The sequence below is a fragment of the Epinephelus lanceolatus genome, chromosome 7, assembly GCF_041903045.1.
Source record: "Epinephelus lanceolatus isolate andai-2023 chromosome 7, ASM4190304v1, whole genome shotgun sequence".
Lineage (NCBI taxonomy): Eukaryota > Metazoa > Chordata > Actinopteri > Perciformes > Serranidae > Epinephelus > Epinephelus lanceolatus.
Window position 1 is genome coordinate 19,972,094 of NC_135740.1, and position 14,693 is coordinate 19,986,786.

The 14,693-nt window shown below is 41.1% G+C and overlaps 2 protein-coding genes across 2 annotated transcripts; both read left to right on the plus strand.

The window, feature by feature from the left end:
* Nucleotides 1-213: 213 nt before the first annotated feature.
* LOC117260732 (uncharacterized) lies at nt 214-8,558 on the plus strand. The gene is made up of 7 exons (XM_033632800.2): nt 214-472; nt 4,030-4,180; nt 4,631-4,774; nt 6,591-6,719; nt 6,838-7,077; nt 7,336-7,461; nt 7,874-8,558. Exons 1-7 carry the CDS (start codon nt 330-332, stop codon nt 8,099-8,101), a joined length of 1,161 nt encoding a protein of 386 aa, XP_033488691.1. The 5' UTR covers nt 214-329; the 3' UTR covers nt 8,102-8,558.
* A 3,420-nt stretch (nt 8,559-11,978) lies between these two features.
* On the plus strand, nt 11,979-14,423 carry LOC117261322 (putative alpha-ketoglutarate-dependent hypophosphite dioxygenase). Its single transcript, XM_033633697.2, has 7 exons — nt 11,979-12,136; nt 12,790-12,968; nt 13,187-13,424; nt 13,510-13,601; nt 13,765-13,904; nt 13,989-14,093; nt 14,193-14,423. Exons 2-7 carry the CDS (start codon nt 12,839-12,841, stop codon nt 14,277-14,279), a joined length of 792 nt encoding a protein of 263 aa, XP_033489588.2. The 5' UTR covers nt 11,979-12,136; nt 12,790-12,838; the 3' UTR covers nt 14,280-14,423.
* The last annotated feature ends 270 nt before the right edge of the window (nt 14,424-14,693 follow it).

Consider the following 14,693-nt stretch of genomic DNA (forward strand, 5'->3'; position numbering starts at 1 on the left):
TCCCTGGCTCTCCAAATAATGTCAAAACCAAACAATGTGTCAACTGTGCAAACATTTTAAATACTGTACAGTCACATTGTGTAAAGTACAAAATGTTTGAACAATTTACCACAGTGGGACAGGCCCCTCTTTAACATAGAGCTGAAACAGTTGTCAGTGTCACTTCCTATTCTCATAACTTTGCATCATGTGGCTCTTGTCTCGGCTACTTCCTCTTTTGCTACGTATCAGTACTGACTACACTATTTACGTTCCACCACATCCTCGCCCCGTGTCTTTGGCAGCGTGTTTAATTTTTCTTTCATGAAGATTTGACGATCTGATCAGTCATGGATGGAGATGTGCTGTCCCTGTCGTCCTCCTCATCGTTGTCATCCTCAGCAACGGCAGAAACACAGAAAGATACTTCACCAAAGAGTGACAGCAGCCTCGCTCAGAGCCAACAGGATCGCAAATCAACTCAAGAATTATGGTACGTATGTTTCTGCTTTCAGGGAAGGACACAAAAACAGGAACATGTAACAGTGTATTCTATAACAATTGGATAATTAGATGATACCATAGAGTTAAATCAGCACCTCTCTGAGTGTCAACAGTTGTTAAACATTGTACAGGCAGTATATTGTATTGTATTGTACAAGTATTCCTGTATTTGTGTCAACCCCGTGTTTCTACCAAGCTTCCTTAAATATACAGTTTAAAACTTTATGAGCCAGTGTGATAGACTGGAAGGTTTCATTTTTGTTATTGTCTGATAAAACTGTATTAAACTCTAGAGACTGTTTGACACCCACATTATGGATAAATTATATTTCTTATCACGTTTTCAGAGATGCTCAGAGAGTTAATTAAAGTTCAATGAGAGGAGGAATAAAGAGTGACTGCGGAGTTTCCCATGAGGTCATAAAGATGAATGCTCCAGTTCATTATTTCACAACACTGATACTTCATCATTTTGGGGGGAAAAAATTGCTGATAAAATGATATTAATTGTATAATGTCAAGCCATCAACCTGGAATGGCTTTTTTTTCTATTATGGTCACTTCTTTTTTATCTAAATGACTAATAGCCGTGGTTTTTATTGTGGGCAGACTCGGTAAATGCCGTCACCACACTACCTACACAAGATTAGTCGGCCTTAAAATAATCATGTTAAAATAGTGAAATTCCACACTTCTGTCCTCTGTAAGAGGATCTGACTGTGGCCGTTGTCCAGTTACGCATAACGACGTATCTAGAGCGATATTTGTCAGGGTTGCTACCAGCAAGAAGGAAAGATATTATCTCTCTCTTTATCATATGCCATGACAGTGAATTACCATATTGCTGCTGGAAGCAGTGGCATTTTGGTGTCCTTCCAAGATGACATACGATTGAAAACTTTGTGAAAACTGGGTCAGACAGTGTGTATATGCTGTCAGAGAAGCCGAAAGAGAAAAGGCTGTGCATCAGAGAGACGTGGAACATGGTGTGGTCCCGATAGGATGGCTGAATACACAGTGCTGACTTGCCAAGACAGGGTATTGGGCGTGGGTATGTTAGCATTTTGTGCTCATACTGGCCCCGCAAATTAGGCTCCATTTCATTTGTTTCATTTCAGCTTCTGACTTCATCGTACACGTCCAAAACTGCAGAACTGTCGGTTCTGTGTGGATAATTCACTCGTTAGTGGCCACAAACAGCCTTCTCTAAAGCTCTTTCCGGCCTTGTTGAACTTGATGACAGATGGTACAGAGTGCAGATTTGGACAAATATTCTGACTCTGGCTAAACTTTTTTTGTAATAACTCTTTTTGATTATGTGCTGAGACTATTTCACACAAACTGCACTCTGTCTCTCGAAAATAGCATCTTATTTTGTGGAGAACACAACCCTCCCCTAGGATAATATCTTTTCTGATAGTGTCATCTTCAGGAAACAAGAAAAATCGCCTTAATCTTGGCTTTGTAACGACACATTTTTCAACATTATACAGAGATTTTTATTTGTTTTCTTAAAGAAATTATTCAAAATTTGGAAAAAATACGCAAATTACCTGTCTTGCTAAGAGTTACATAAGAACACGGATACCACTCTGATGCCTCTACATAACAATATACGACGCTAAAGTTGGCAGCCAGATATCTTAGCTAGCATGAAGACTAGAATCGGAGAAACAGGTAGACTGCTCCAAGGTAACAAAACTGGCCTAGCACCTCTAAAGCTCTCTAATTAACACTTTATATCCTTTGTTTGTTTAAACTTGTACAAAAATCAAAGTGTAAAAGCAAGTTGCAGTTTTACAGTTGCCCAATATTAGAGAGAATCGTAAACTCATTACGCTCCATTTCCATCTTCAGTCGGACATTGCGTCCACTTTAACTGATTTCTGTGTGGGAGGGGGATTTGATTTTGACCAACCAATCACTAAAGACCAACGAATTTACCTGAATCTAACGCCATCTTAAGTCTGCACTGATGCATAGCCATGTCAACATACCTGTTTTGCTGGGCTTTTAAGAGTGGAAGTGAACAAAACTACAATGCTGGGCGATATTGAGAAGACTTGTTGATTTAGAACAGCCTTGACAGCAGCATCTATCTTGTCCATAGTGCTCGCCACTGCTAATACTCCTCATTGGTTGCGGCACCACTTGACAACATTTGATAACAGCATTAGTCCCGCCCACGGTGCTGATAGGATAACAAAGTCCCCGTGAACACTCATTGGTCTTCTTTCATTTTAACTAAGGAACCACCGTTTCTTGTCACAATGCCAGACAATCAGTCATCTCAAACTCTGGGGGGATTCAAAGGTCTGCCCCCAGGAAAATTTTACAAGTCATCACTGTAAAGTTGCTAGGCAGCCACCAAAAACTCCAGAAAATCACTGCCCCCAGCCTAGAAATAATCCCACACACACACATCCCCACACACACATACACACATAACCCCCTGTAAAACCGCAACTTGTTGGAGTTTTTTCTTTCTTTGTTTTTTTAATCTCTAGAAAGAGCCCATTCGGGTGTTACTCTGTTTCCTGTGTTATGCTGCGGTATGTGGTATCAGTCTCTCTCAGAAAAAAGAAAGTACTCATATTTCCCCAAAAATTTTGAAATGTTTCTTCAGGCTTGAGAGGGTGACTAATTTCCATTATCACACAGAGGCCTCGGAGATACATCGGTATCTTGTTTGGAGTATATAACCTGTAAAGAATTAACTCCTTATATGTAATTTTGGCATTAAATAACCCTGCATCTTCACTGCACTGCCTTCAATACGACTCTCTGAAATTGTGTAACACTGGTTTTCACATAGCAGGACACTGTACGTAAGTGGATGAAAGCGTGTGTTTGCGAGGGAGTTTAGCCTTAAGGGGGATGAGAGGTGATCACAGATTGTGATTCTTTGTAGTACTTAGCTCACTGAGGTTACAGCAGTCATACAGTATGTTTGTGTGAGGAAGGCCTGGGGGCTACATGCAGAGTAGCGTGTTCTTCCATGAGCAGATTCCCCCCCCGGGTTTTAGATCTCCGCTGCATCCCTGTCAGCTATTCCTTTCAGACAAGACCTCACAACAGGGCTGGTGGGAATGAAACTAGTTTGACTAATTAATCTCTGCACATTTTTTTTTTTCTCTTTTCTCCGAGTGGTTCAATAGAAATCAACATTTTCCAGGGATCATCACCCAAATTGTTTCCAGAGGGTATCGATATGCAAACACGTCTGATAGTAAACAGAGATTAAGATTGGCTGGGACTCTAGATGCAGAGAAATGCGCCACCAACACTGTGTGTGTCTGAGTGTCTTGAGTGCATAATGTGACTGTGCATGCATGTGTGTGCGTGGGCGTGCATAATAGCTCCGATTCGATTCTCTGTAAGTGCACTCTATGCGAGTGGGTGTTTAGAAGTGCTCTGACGTTCTTTTGTGCGCACATGTGTTTGCCTATTAATGGAAATCCTCTGCTAATGTTCTTCATCATGACTTTATTTATGGCACATATACTCTCTGTAACTGTATCTGTGTGTCGGTGTGTGTGTGTGCAGGATAGAGGATGCGAATGCCGTGGGTGGCAGGCTGCTGTCCACAGAGGAGCAGGTCACTCTGATCACGGAGAGTATGACTGTCACCTCCACTGACCAAGAGAAACTGCTGCTGCTCAACAAGAACACTGAGCTGCGCAGAGTCAACAAAGAGGTACAACATCACCTGAAACTGGTGCACATTCTCCACAGGTCCTTATTTGTATTGCTGATGTTGGCAATTACATTTAGTTCTCTCTGAAACCAGAGGAGGACTGTGGGCGTTGTGTGAAAACTGCTGCTAAGCTGTGAAGAATCATCATTAAAGTTATACAACCTTAGCTTCTTGATTTTAATTATACATGGCTCAATAAAAAGAGAAAGAGACGAGGCAAAGTGATTCTCTGAACTGATGTAAACTGCAATTTATTTAGAGAGCACACACAAGTATTGAGTGAGGAGTGGAGTGCCTCACCTCACTGACCTAAATTCACTTCCTGATGCCTACGTTGTTGCAAGGACAGGCTGAGAATGATGATGGTAATGATGGAATGAATGATGCTGTGGATGGCTGCAGTGGAGGCCGTGGCATTGACGATAATGTGATGGTGATGCTGTGTTTCAGCTCATGAAGCTGAATGAGGAGTGGGACCAGGTGTACCGCACGGCCACGCTGGGTCTTCAGCACAGACTGGAGGCGTTGGAGCTCGAGAACACTGCCATCAAACAGCTCAACAGCAGACTGCTGCTCAAAGTCGAGCATCAGCAGGTAAACACACAACAACACTGCAAGTGTAGATACAATATAAGGGGGAACTCCTGAACGGTAGGAGGCAGCACAGTAGGAGGCAGAGATGTGACCAAGTCAGAAGTATATCTCAAGTCTAAACACTCAAGTCCCAAGATCAAGAGTGCTGGGTAGAGTACTGACAAATCTATACTCAAGTTAAAGTCTTATAACTCCCATAATGAATTACTCAAGTACAAGTGAAAGTTACCCCACTCAATTGAAAGTTAAAATGTATCTAGTTAATTAATTACTCAAGGTACAAGTTACTTTCTGTCCAGGCTGGTGCAAAATAACACTTGTTTTGGTGAGCAGGTCGGCTAATCAAACAATTAGGGACAGTCTATACAATTATGATGAGTAATCTCCCACTCTTTTAACAACGCTTTCTCTCTACTCCTCACTTCCTTATCATAACATTCAAGATAAATGTTGCACGTGAAAAGTTAACATAGCTAACATTAGCTAGCTAACTCATTTTCACCTACAGCATGTGCAACTTACTTCAATGCAGGGTCTTCTCCAGAAAAGTTGTTAGGCAGGGTGGCAGGTATCTTTTTTGATGGAGGCAAGCAACACTTTACAATACAATAATAGTTAAATCAAAATAAGTTCTAAAATACACTGTAATGTTACCGTCAAAATCAAAAAGTTTAGCTAACTGGTAACATTTACATTAATGTTAACAAGCTTATCTCACTGACTTGTGTTGAACGCCCTGTTAGCTGTGGCTGTCATGAGGTCAGAGGACTCTGTGCTGTTTGTGTGTGTGTGTGTGTGTATGTGTGTGTGTACTGCCAGTTTCATTTTCATTGCTATTTATAACATTAGCAGGGTGTTTTTCCTGACTTGCCAGGCTACTGTAGTTTAAAAAACAGCTTAAAAATAAATTTTTGAACAATCCACGATGCTTTGGGTCAACTCAGGCCGGGCAGGCCGTCTGGTTTGCAGTAGAGGTGCTCCTCACGTGCTCTCCCCACTTCATTTGATCGCATTTAGAGCAGACTCATTGTAACAAAGGTATTATGGCAAATTATGTGAAGCAAAATGTAGATCACTGGCTCAAAAATATACTCGAGTAGAGTAGAAATTCAGTTTAATAGAAGGAACAATGGTAATATTACATTAAATTAAAAAAAAAATCACATGCTTTTTAAAATTTGTATTTATTCATCGAAACAAGTTCAGTAAAAGTTAGTTAACTGTTAAGCTAACCTTAGCTTAGCATTAGCTCGCTAATTATGTTAATATTAGCCTTGACTCACCTTGACAAGTTGCTTGCATCTCCGTCTGTAATTTCTGACCTGCACGTTTTGCATACTGAAATTAGTTTTTCGTTTACCACCATGAAGTTTTTTTTTGCCTACACGAACAAAGTTATCTTCTGTATAATTTTTTCCAACTGGCACTCAGTAGTGTAACATTAGTTCTTCATGGTTCTCCTGCAGCTTGATCGGATGCTGTCGGATTGGATTCGGGGAATGAAGTGTCGAAATTAATTGGTTCTTGGCACACTTTTAAATAATATACTTTTAAATCTTTGGGCTTGAGGGGAAGGTATCAAGTATTTTCAAATCAAAAGGCTCAAGTCCAACTGAAGTCACGAGTCACTTGTGTTAAAGTCCAGGTCAAGTTACAAGTCTATTTTGTCATGTCGAATCTAAAGTCATAAAATTTGTGACTTGAGTCTGACTCAAGTCCAAGTCATGTGACTCGAGTCCACACCTCTGGTCGGATGTATAGATGGTTGAAGATAATGGATGTGGTATGTGAGGTTTACCGCTGTGTTTGATTACAGAGTGCAAAGGAGTACTATGAGCAGGCCTTGATGCAGGAGCTGAAGAAGAACCAGGAGCTGCAAGAATACATCAGACTGATGGAAAGCAAGATGCACCAGCCAGACAGAGACTGCACACCTGCCAAACAGGTATTATACCTGTCTGTATGTCTGCATACCTGATCAGTTTTTACATGTTTATTTCTGTATATTCTTTCATCTATGACTCGAGCATGGTTCATTAATTTCTCTCATGTCGTTACCACAGGGCAGCTTCAGTGCTTTGACACACGGCTCTGTGTCGGGCCCCACCACTGATCCTCCCAGCCTGTCCTACAGTCGCAACTCTGGATACAACCCCTCATCCTCCTTTTTTCCAGATTCTTCCAGACTGGAGGCAGAGCAGCCAGTAAAAAGCCAGAGGAGTAGTACCTCACTGGGAGCACTGGGAGACTCCCAGCAAGAGGTGCAGGATCTAAAAGAGCAGCTGAAGACTCTGCAGTGTCAGGTGGGATGCTCTTTTCATCACAGCATCAAAAACTGTTGCCATTTCTGATGTGATAAGAGCAGAACTGATGTCAACTCACTGTTGCCAGGGAAAGATTTGGTTGATGCTTTAACTTGAATTAGATGGTAAACTGCACCACCAAGTGGTGGCTGTGCGCTGCTCTGAGATTTGCTTGCAGTGAAATAAGAAAGTATCTGCAGATCACAAGATATGGCTTGGATATTGGCTCACTGCCATATTGATGTCTTGTGTCAGCAGACCCAGATTTATGAGGCAGAATATCAGACAGAGCATAACGACCACAAGCACACACTGCAGGAGAACCGCAGGCTGAGGAAGAAGCGGGAGGAGATGCGCCAACAGGTGGCACTACTGCAAGAGCAGGTAGTGTGTTTGGCTGTCTGTACAAAAATGCACAGAAATGCACCCTCTGCCAAAAGCACACACTTTCACAGACATGCGCACTCACACTCAGACATTATTAAACGTGTCTGTGGTATCTTGACCCAAGGTAGCCGATGATTCATGAAGTGCTGCAATTATTGTGTTAATCACAAAGTTGGACTGGTTGAATTGGAGAGTCTATAATTTAAATATGGTTAAATATGTGTGTTGGTTGTGTAGTGACAGTTTAAATATAGTGTAGTGATCTAAAATAAAGCCTCATTTACATTTTTAGTTTTGACTCCATGTGGGGATGAATCCATGTTTTGTCACTGGAATCTCACGAGCTTTTTTTGTGTGCTTGTTTTGTTTTGTTTTGATTTCACTGTCTGTGGTTGTGACACTGCCACAGCTGAAGGTTTACGAGGATGACTTCCGACGGGAGCGGTCTGACAAACAGATGCTGCAGCGGCTGTTGTTGAAGAAGACGCCTCCAAGCAAGGACCCTGTGCTCGTCCACCGCTGCAACAATGAGCAGCAGCCACCAGGGGGAGACAAGAGGACACAGAGTGGAGAGAAAAGGAAACAGCACCACCCACTCTGCCCCAAGCACCCCAACAGGGACAAAGAGTCAAATTGAGGGTTGGAGAACAACAACAAACACACATTTGTACATGGTTAATTAAGTTTTAATTATATAAGTTTAGCACTCCACTTTTTTTTATCATCCCTCACAATCACTGACAGCACTTTTATCTGATTAATGTAGACAAATTAATGTTAATGTTTCTGGAAATAGACCAAGATGAGCAAATTTGTGGTCACATGTATTGTTTAGTCTTTTTAGGGTTCTGCTTTATAATGAAGAGTCTTACAACTATATTGTAGATTAAAGTCTGCAATGTTTTTGTGTATATTATTCATCATAACAGAAGCAGTTGGTGAGTTTGGTACCTATACTACTTTATAACTATTTATATTTAATATATCTCTTTCCAATAACTTTCCTTATAATTAATGTTTTGTTTACTCTGACTTTTATTACTATCAAAGCTATTGAAAATAGTCCAAATAATAAAATCAATATTAATAACTGATTTAAGTGTGCTGGTGTTTCATTACCTGCTTCAGCATCTCTGCATCATAAGAGGCCGCCCAGCTTATTTCTAATAATAGTTTAATTATTCTTTATGTGGTGCATTTCTGTGAAGTCTGTAAAAATAATTTCCTCTCAAATGTCTTGGCTCATTAAAACACAGCCACAACCACACAATAAAAGTCAATGACATCAGAATGTCAGACAAGGAAGCAGCATCTGGGTGGGTATCCCCCTGAACAGCTGTTGAGGAGCAGACGGTTGCCTCTGGAGTGTGCTGCTGAGGTAATGTTTGCTGTGACACTGAAGGAAGCTGAGCAGTCTACTGCTGCTGTTTTTCTGGTCACTGGTCACGGAAGCTACTGACACGACAACACGGGGATTTTCCTGTCAGTTATTTCCTCAGCATCCTTGTAAGGTTCCTCTAAAACACTGTGAAAGATTTCTTTGACAAGTAATCTATTAAGTTGTGTTCATTTAGTCATTGATTGAGGAAATGCACACACACACACTCGCACAGTGTAAAATGACAATGACATCATGCATCAGCAGCAAGGTGACCAAATGACTGCATTAGGACAGCAGGAGGCAGCATCACATGTTACAATGTGGAAGTCATGATGTGGACGCTGCTGTTTCTTGACCACACAGTCAACCATCGACATCACACACGGCTTGTGTGTATTTTCCTCCTTCCCTATTTCAGCAGCTCTTTACTCAGAACTAGAGAGTGCCAGGACTTTCAGTGGTGCCTCCAGAAAATTTTCATAGGGGTGGCCAGATGGGGTCACTGAAATCTTAGGGTGACACACCAAAACCAAAATGATCTGCACACCAATAGAGCTCCCATTAATCCATGATTTATTTTCCATCAAGTGATGTTTCGAGCAATGCAGGCTTGTAATAATTACAAGTCTGAGGAAGAGCCCGCGTTGCTCGAAACGTCACTTGACGGAAAATAAATCATGGATTAATGGGAGCTCTATCGGTGTGCGGATCATTTTTTCCTTTTTTGATGCATGTTAGAAGTTTATGATCCAGCACCCTTTTCAATATTTCTTTGGGATGTGCGTGTTATTATCTTTTTTCTGAGACACCAAAACCAAAAGCCATAACGGAACATTAGGAATTCTTATGTATCTGTGTATACATGTGTTAGGCTTTTCATTGTTCTTCAAACAGACTGGTTGTATTTTTCCTTAAAAATACAAATTTACAACCTTGATTTGAAGGAGCACATTGATTGTAAGGACCAAAATATTTACTGGAAACAAGTCTACTCAAGTTTAAAGACACCTCACAGAGGCCCTATCATATTATGCATATGTGACTCACTAGCTGGGGCTAGCAATTGTATCAGGGTGGCTGTGACCCCTTTAGCCACCATCCTAACGGTGTGGCCATTTTTTGTGACCAACTATTTCTAAGTTTCTTACAACATATGACTCAAGTGTGTGTCTACTGATATTCTTGTATGCATATCTTACTATATAATGACGAAAACTCTGTCTGTGTGTCTGTTCCACGTTTTTCTCCTCACTGACTTGGTCAATCCATGTGAAATTTGGCACAGTGGTAGAGGATCATGGGAGGATGTGAATGAAGCAATATTACATCAATTGGCCAAAGGGGGGGCGCTATAGCAACCGATTGAAATTGCAAACTTTGAATGGGCATATCTCATGCCCCGTATGTCGTAGAGACATGAAACTTTGCACAGAGATGCCTCTCCTCATGAGGAACAAATTTGCCTCAAGAACCCATAACTTCCGGTTTATAGATTTTCCACCATTTTGAATTTTTTGAAAAACACTTCAAATCGATCTCTTCCTAGGAAGTTTGACCGATCTGTGTGAAACTCGGTGAACATAATCTAGGGACCAATATCTAAAGTTCCCTCTTGGCAAAAGTTGGAAAACTTACTAAAACTGAGCTTCTATAAGGCAATGAATATTGCGGAGGGTGTGGCTCATCACTTAAAGGTGTATAACATCTCAAGGGTTTCATCAATCACCATGCAACTTTGTAGGCATATGAGCACACATAATCTGAGGGGACCACTCCATTGGTGATCCCATCAAACAAAATGGCGGCGTATCGATTTTTACTAAACTTGGTAGATACGTAGAACAGGACGCCTCAAGGTGACTGGAGAAACTTAACTCTAATTGGCAACTGTGTGGCGCTATAACAACAGAAAAAAAAAATGGCTAAAATGCGACTGATCGCTGTGGCTCCCCCTGTGGCCAAATGTTTTGGGGTTTTTTCTAATTTTTGGTATGACGAATGATGATGAAGTCATGGTATGGTATGCTGTACATAATCACGGAAACTGTCAGTGTGTCATTCTGTCAGTCAGTCATTCTGTCTGTCCCACGTTTTTCAAAAACTCTGTCTGAATACATTGCTCTTCTTAATGGGTTCAGTTGAAAATTTAATCTGCAATTTCCAATGACCTGTATCCCAAACACACACCATGTGAAACTGTACGTGGGCAACTGTGCACTCAATGGGTATGGACTAGTAAAGATATAAAGGACATATAAAGGGCGGCTGTGACCCAGAGCAGGTCATTCTTTAATCACAAGGTTGGTGGTTCAATCCCTGGCTCCTTCTGTCCACATGTGAGCAAGGTCCTGACCCCCAAGTTGCTCCCAATGGGCAGGCAGTGTCTTCAGTGGCTGCTCCGCTACCATTAGTGTCTGAATGTGTGTGAAAGGGTCAGTGAGAGGCAATTATAAAGCACTTTGTCTGGTAAGGTAGAAAGACAATTTGAAATAATGGTAACAATGACTTTATAATGTCTAGAACAATGATTAAAATCACATTTAAACAAAGAGGAAGCTGGCTAAAGTTTTATCCATTACTGTGAAAGGAGACCATCAGGATCTCCCATTCTGTTGTTAATTATTTAAACAGTGTTGTACACCCACTAGTGCGATAGCACACCTATTACACACAATATGAGATATATGTTTACTGTGATCAGTTATCATGTCTTAGCTGTCTGAGTTCCTCACAAGGAAGAGAAACGGTGAATATAAGGTGGTGATGATAGGAAAAGTTAGTCAGACTGTGTAATGGCTTCCTGTGAACTAAAGATGAATCCGTCATATCAGTTTTTGACCGATGTCAAAGTGAGACAGCCTCAAAAATAACCTTTATCTAAGCAAATAACAGTGACGTTTGCTGATGGTAAAACATAACGTTCACATTGTAAATGGAGATAACACAAGCCTGGCGTGTAGCTGCTGAAAAGAAAAAGTATCATGTTATTGTAGTGAATAAACGTCCACCACACCTGGACTGCAGCGCAATACAGAGGCAGGGTGCGTCACAGAGTCACGGGTTTTTCCCGTTAAATTAGTTTTCCTTAAGATATGAAAGTGTGATGTCATTTGAGCACACGAGAGAATGGTTGGTTAGACCCGCATGACAGTACATGAGAAACTGTAAAATATTAAGGAAGAGGAATTTCCAGAAGGTGCTCCGTGCAGTATATAATGGTTGCCACAGGGGAGCTTGGCAGCATCCAAAGTCCAGACTCACAGAGAGAGGAGAAGACTGAACAGCAGACAGGTATGGACACAATATGATACTTACTGCAGGTGTAGTTAAATTGCAGATGAAAATATATATAAATAAATGTGCATAAAGTTAAACTAACAGCATATAATCTTTATAAAGTGATAGATAGAACTTACAAATACTGCTTATGTGTTTATACAGTCATTTTTAGTTATTTAAAACATCACTCTCAATGTTTTTTTCCACTGTGGTGTTACCAGTTTTATCTTATAATTAGGCTTTAAGTCAGTTTTGCATCACTGCAGGTCGAGTGCTTATGTTCAGGATCATGGAGGCTAAAGGACAGTTTTCAGTCTTTACCTTTTCCACTGTGTTGAGTGTAATGTTTGGTCAACAGATCTTACATCTTACAAGTAAACTCTTAACATAGAATAGACTGGTGTAGTCAGCAGGGTTAATTTGGTCTTATAGGGCATGAAGAACAAGGTGGTGCTCAGTGCGACCCAAATAAATGTGGTTAGATGTTTTTTTCCCCATCAGGCCAGCTGGGTCAGCATGCTCTTTTTTTAATGTCTGCACTCCGCATAAATTAAAATTGGACTTGTCTCAAAACCTAGATTGAAAATGCAATGTCAGACAGAATATTGACTATATTTAAACCTAACCTTTTCCTCTATTTTCCTGCCTCTACCCTCCACCACAAGTTTGGAAGAAGAGAGCCCGAGGCATCAGCAGTGAAACTGTCCAACAGAGATGACTACATCCACGGCTAAACTGCAGGAGATCTACAACCAGCAGGGCTTCCTCTCCGCGCTGCCTGTGTTGAATGAGACTGAGCTGAGGGAGGCCAAACACGCCTTTTCTGAGCTGGAGAGGGAATTTGGTAAGCAGCACTGACAGATAAGGGAGGATGAAGAGAAAGAATGCAGTATTGAGTGACAGTAATAACTAATAAGATCAAATTTAGTTGTCAGGAATGTGGCTTTGTGTGCAATATAGACTCAAATATGACATTCACTTTTCATGTTTTTGTGTGAAGTGTGTCTGTCTTGTTTAATGAGTGCCAGCGAGTGAGTATATTATGTGCTTGTGTGTTCCCAGGTGAGGAGTACACTTCGTACAGCCTCCACAATGTTCACATGCAGTATCCGTGGGTGAGAGACCTGACCAAACATACTAAAATCATACAAGTGGTCAAAGCCGTCCTTGGCCCTGATGTCATCCTGCTGGACTCCCGCTTCATCTGTAAATACCCAGCACTCAAACCCGAGGTCGAGGAGAACAAAGAAGGAGAAACTAAACCTGGACTTCCATATGTGGCCTGGCACCAGGATATGAGGTAGATTCATGTACTGGAAAAAAACACGGAGAGGTTTAGTTTTGCTTCATTTTGTCTTTGTTAACTGTAATTGTTTCGGTCACAGGTATTGGGGTATTGCTGGTGGCCCTGTTCTCTCTGTGTGGCTCGCTTTAGATGACTCACTGCAAGAGAACGGCGCCCTTCAGGTCATCCCAGGTACCTCAGCTACTCATGTCTGCTGCAAGTTTATACCTGGTTGGACATCAGTTTGGAAAAGCAGCACAAGAGCTTGTCTTTACTTCCACCAAATACTATATGATTGTTCAACAGCCAATAACCTGCTTCACTGAGCTGAACCGTTTGTCTCTGTGCCCTGCAGGTAGCCACTGCTCTGGCATGTTGCCCCATCGCCAAGCCACCCGCCCTGGAAACATGCTGTCGGTCAATCAGGAGATCCCAGAGGAGCTGGTGCAGGCTGATGAGGCTGTGTTGTGCCCTCTGTTAGCTGGGCAGATGTCTGTGAGTTTTGTTTTGTTTTTATTGAACACAGGATTATGAATATGTTTGAGTACAAGGTGAATTAATTTGGATTTATTTTAACAGATTCATGACGGACTCCTCGTCCATGCCAGTGATGCCAATACATCTCAGAAGAGGCGCTGTGGATTTGTGATCCGTTACGTTCCCACCTGTGCATATCCCATACAGGTGAGACAAACATGATTATAGATTTATTGCTGGGTTTGTGCAGGTGCAAGTTTCACAGATTCACAGTGTATTGATCCTGATTCTTTTTGTTGCTGTTAGGATCCTGATCGTCCCAGGAAGTTTGCTGCGACAGAGTTGGCCTGTGGAACGGATGGGTTCAATAATTTCTCCAACAAAACCACATAAATACTTCCTGGATTCGTCCTACATGCAACAACAGTTACTTGTACACTTTACTAGAATATTTTATAGTTACCCCAAATTGTACTAAATTGCAAAGTATTGAAATGTATCAACTGTCAATAGATGATCAATAAATAATATATTGTTTTAATGTACAAAATGTGTGGACATTGTATTATGCCATATCTGCATTTAACTGTTAAAAACTGCTTTAAAATGAATGTCAAAGCATCCTGACACTGGTCAGTCAGCAAATCTCAGTCCTGCAGTTACACTTAAATTGTCTTTACATCTTTACTAAAAGGTATTGGAATAGAGTTATATACTTTATTATTAGGATTTGGTGATACAAATCCTCAAAATCCAACAGCAGTCATTTCGTCACAGCTTGTTTTTGTGTGAATTTGTAAAATATCT

What these genes read in the sequence shown, in the direction of transcription:
- LOC117261322 (XM_033633697.2), top strand. Translation starts at nt 12,839, where the DNA reads ATGACTACATCCACGGCTAAACTGCAGGAGATCTACAACCAGCAGGGC. An exon ending in TGAGCTGGAGAGGGAATTTG is followed by an intron (nt 12,969 to 13,186) that starts GTAAGCAGCACT and finishes GTGTGTTCCCAG; the next exon opens with GTGAGGAGTACACTTCGTAC. An exon ending in GCCTGGCACCAGGATATGAG is followed by an intron (nt 13,425 to 13,509) that starts GTAGATTCATGT and finishes TTTCGGTCACAG; the next exon opens with GTATTGGGGTATTGCTGGTG.
- LOC117260732 (XM_033632800.2), top strand. Translation starts at nt 330, where the DNA reads ATGGATGGAGATGTGCTGTCCCTGTCGTCCTCCTCATCGTTGTCATCC. An exon ending in AAATCAACTCAAGAATTATG is followed by an intron (nt 473 to 4,029) that starts GTACGTATGTTT and finishes GTGTGTGTGCAG; the next exon opens with GATAGAGGATGCGAATGCCG. An exon ending in ACTGCACACCTGCCAAACAG is followed by an intron (nt 6,720 to 6,837) that starts GTATTATACCTG and finishes TCGTTACCACAG; the next exon opens with GGCAGCTTCAGTGCTTTGAC.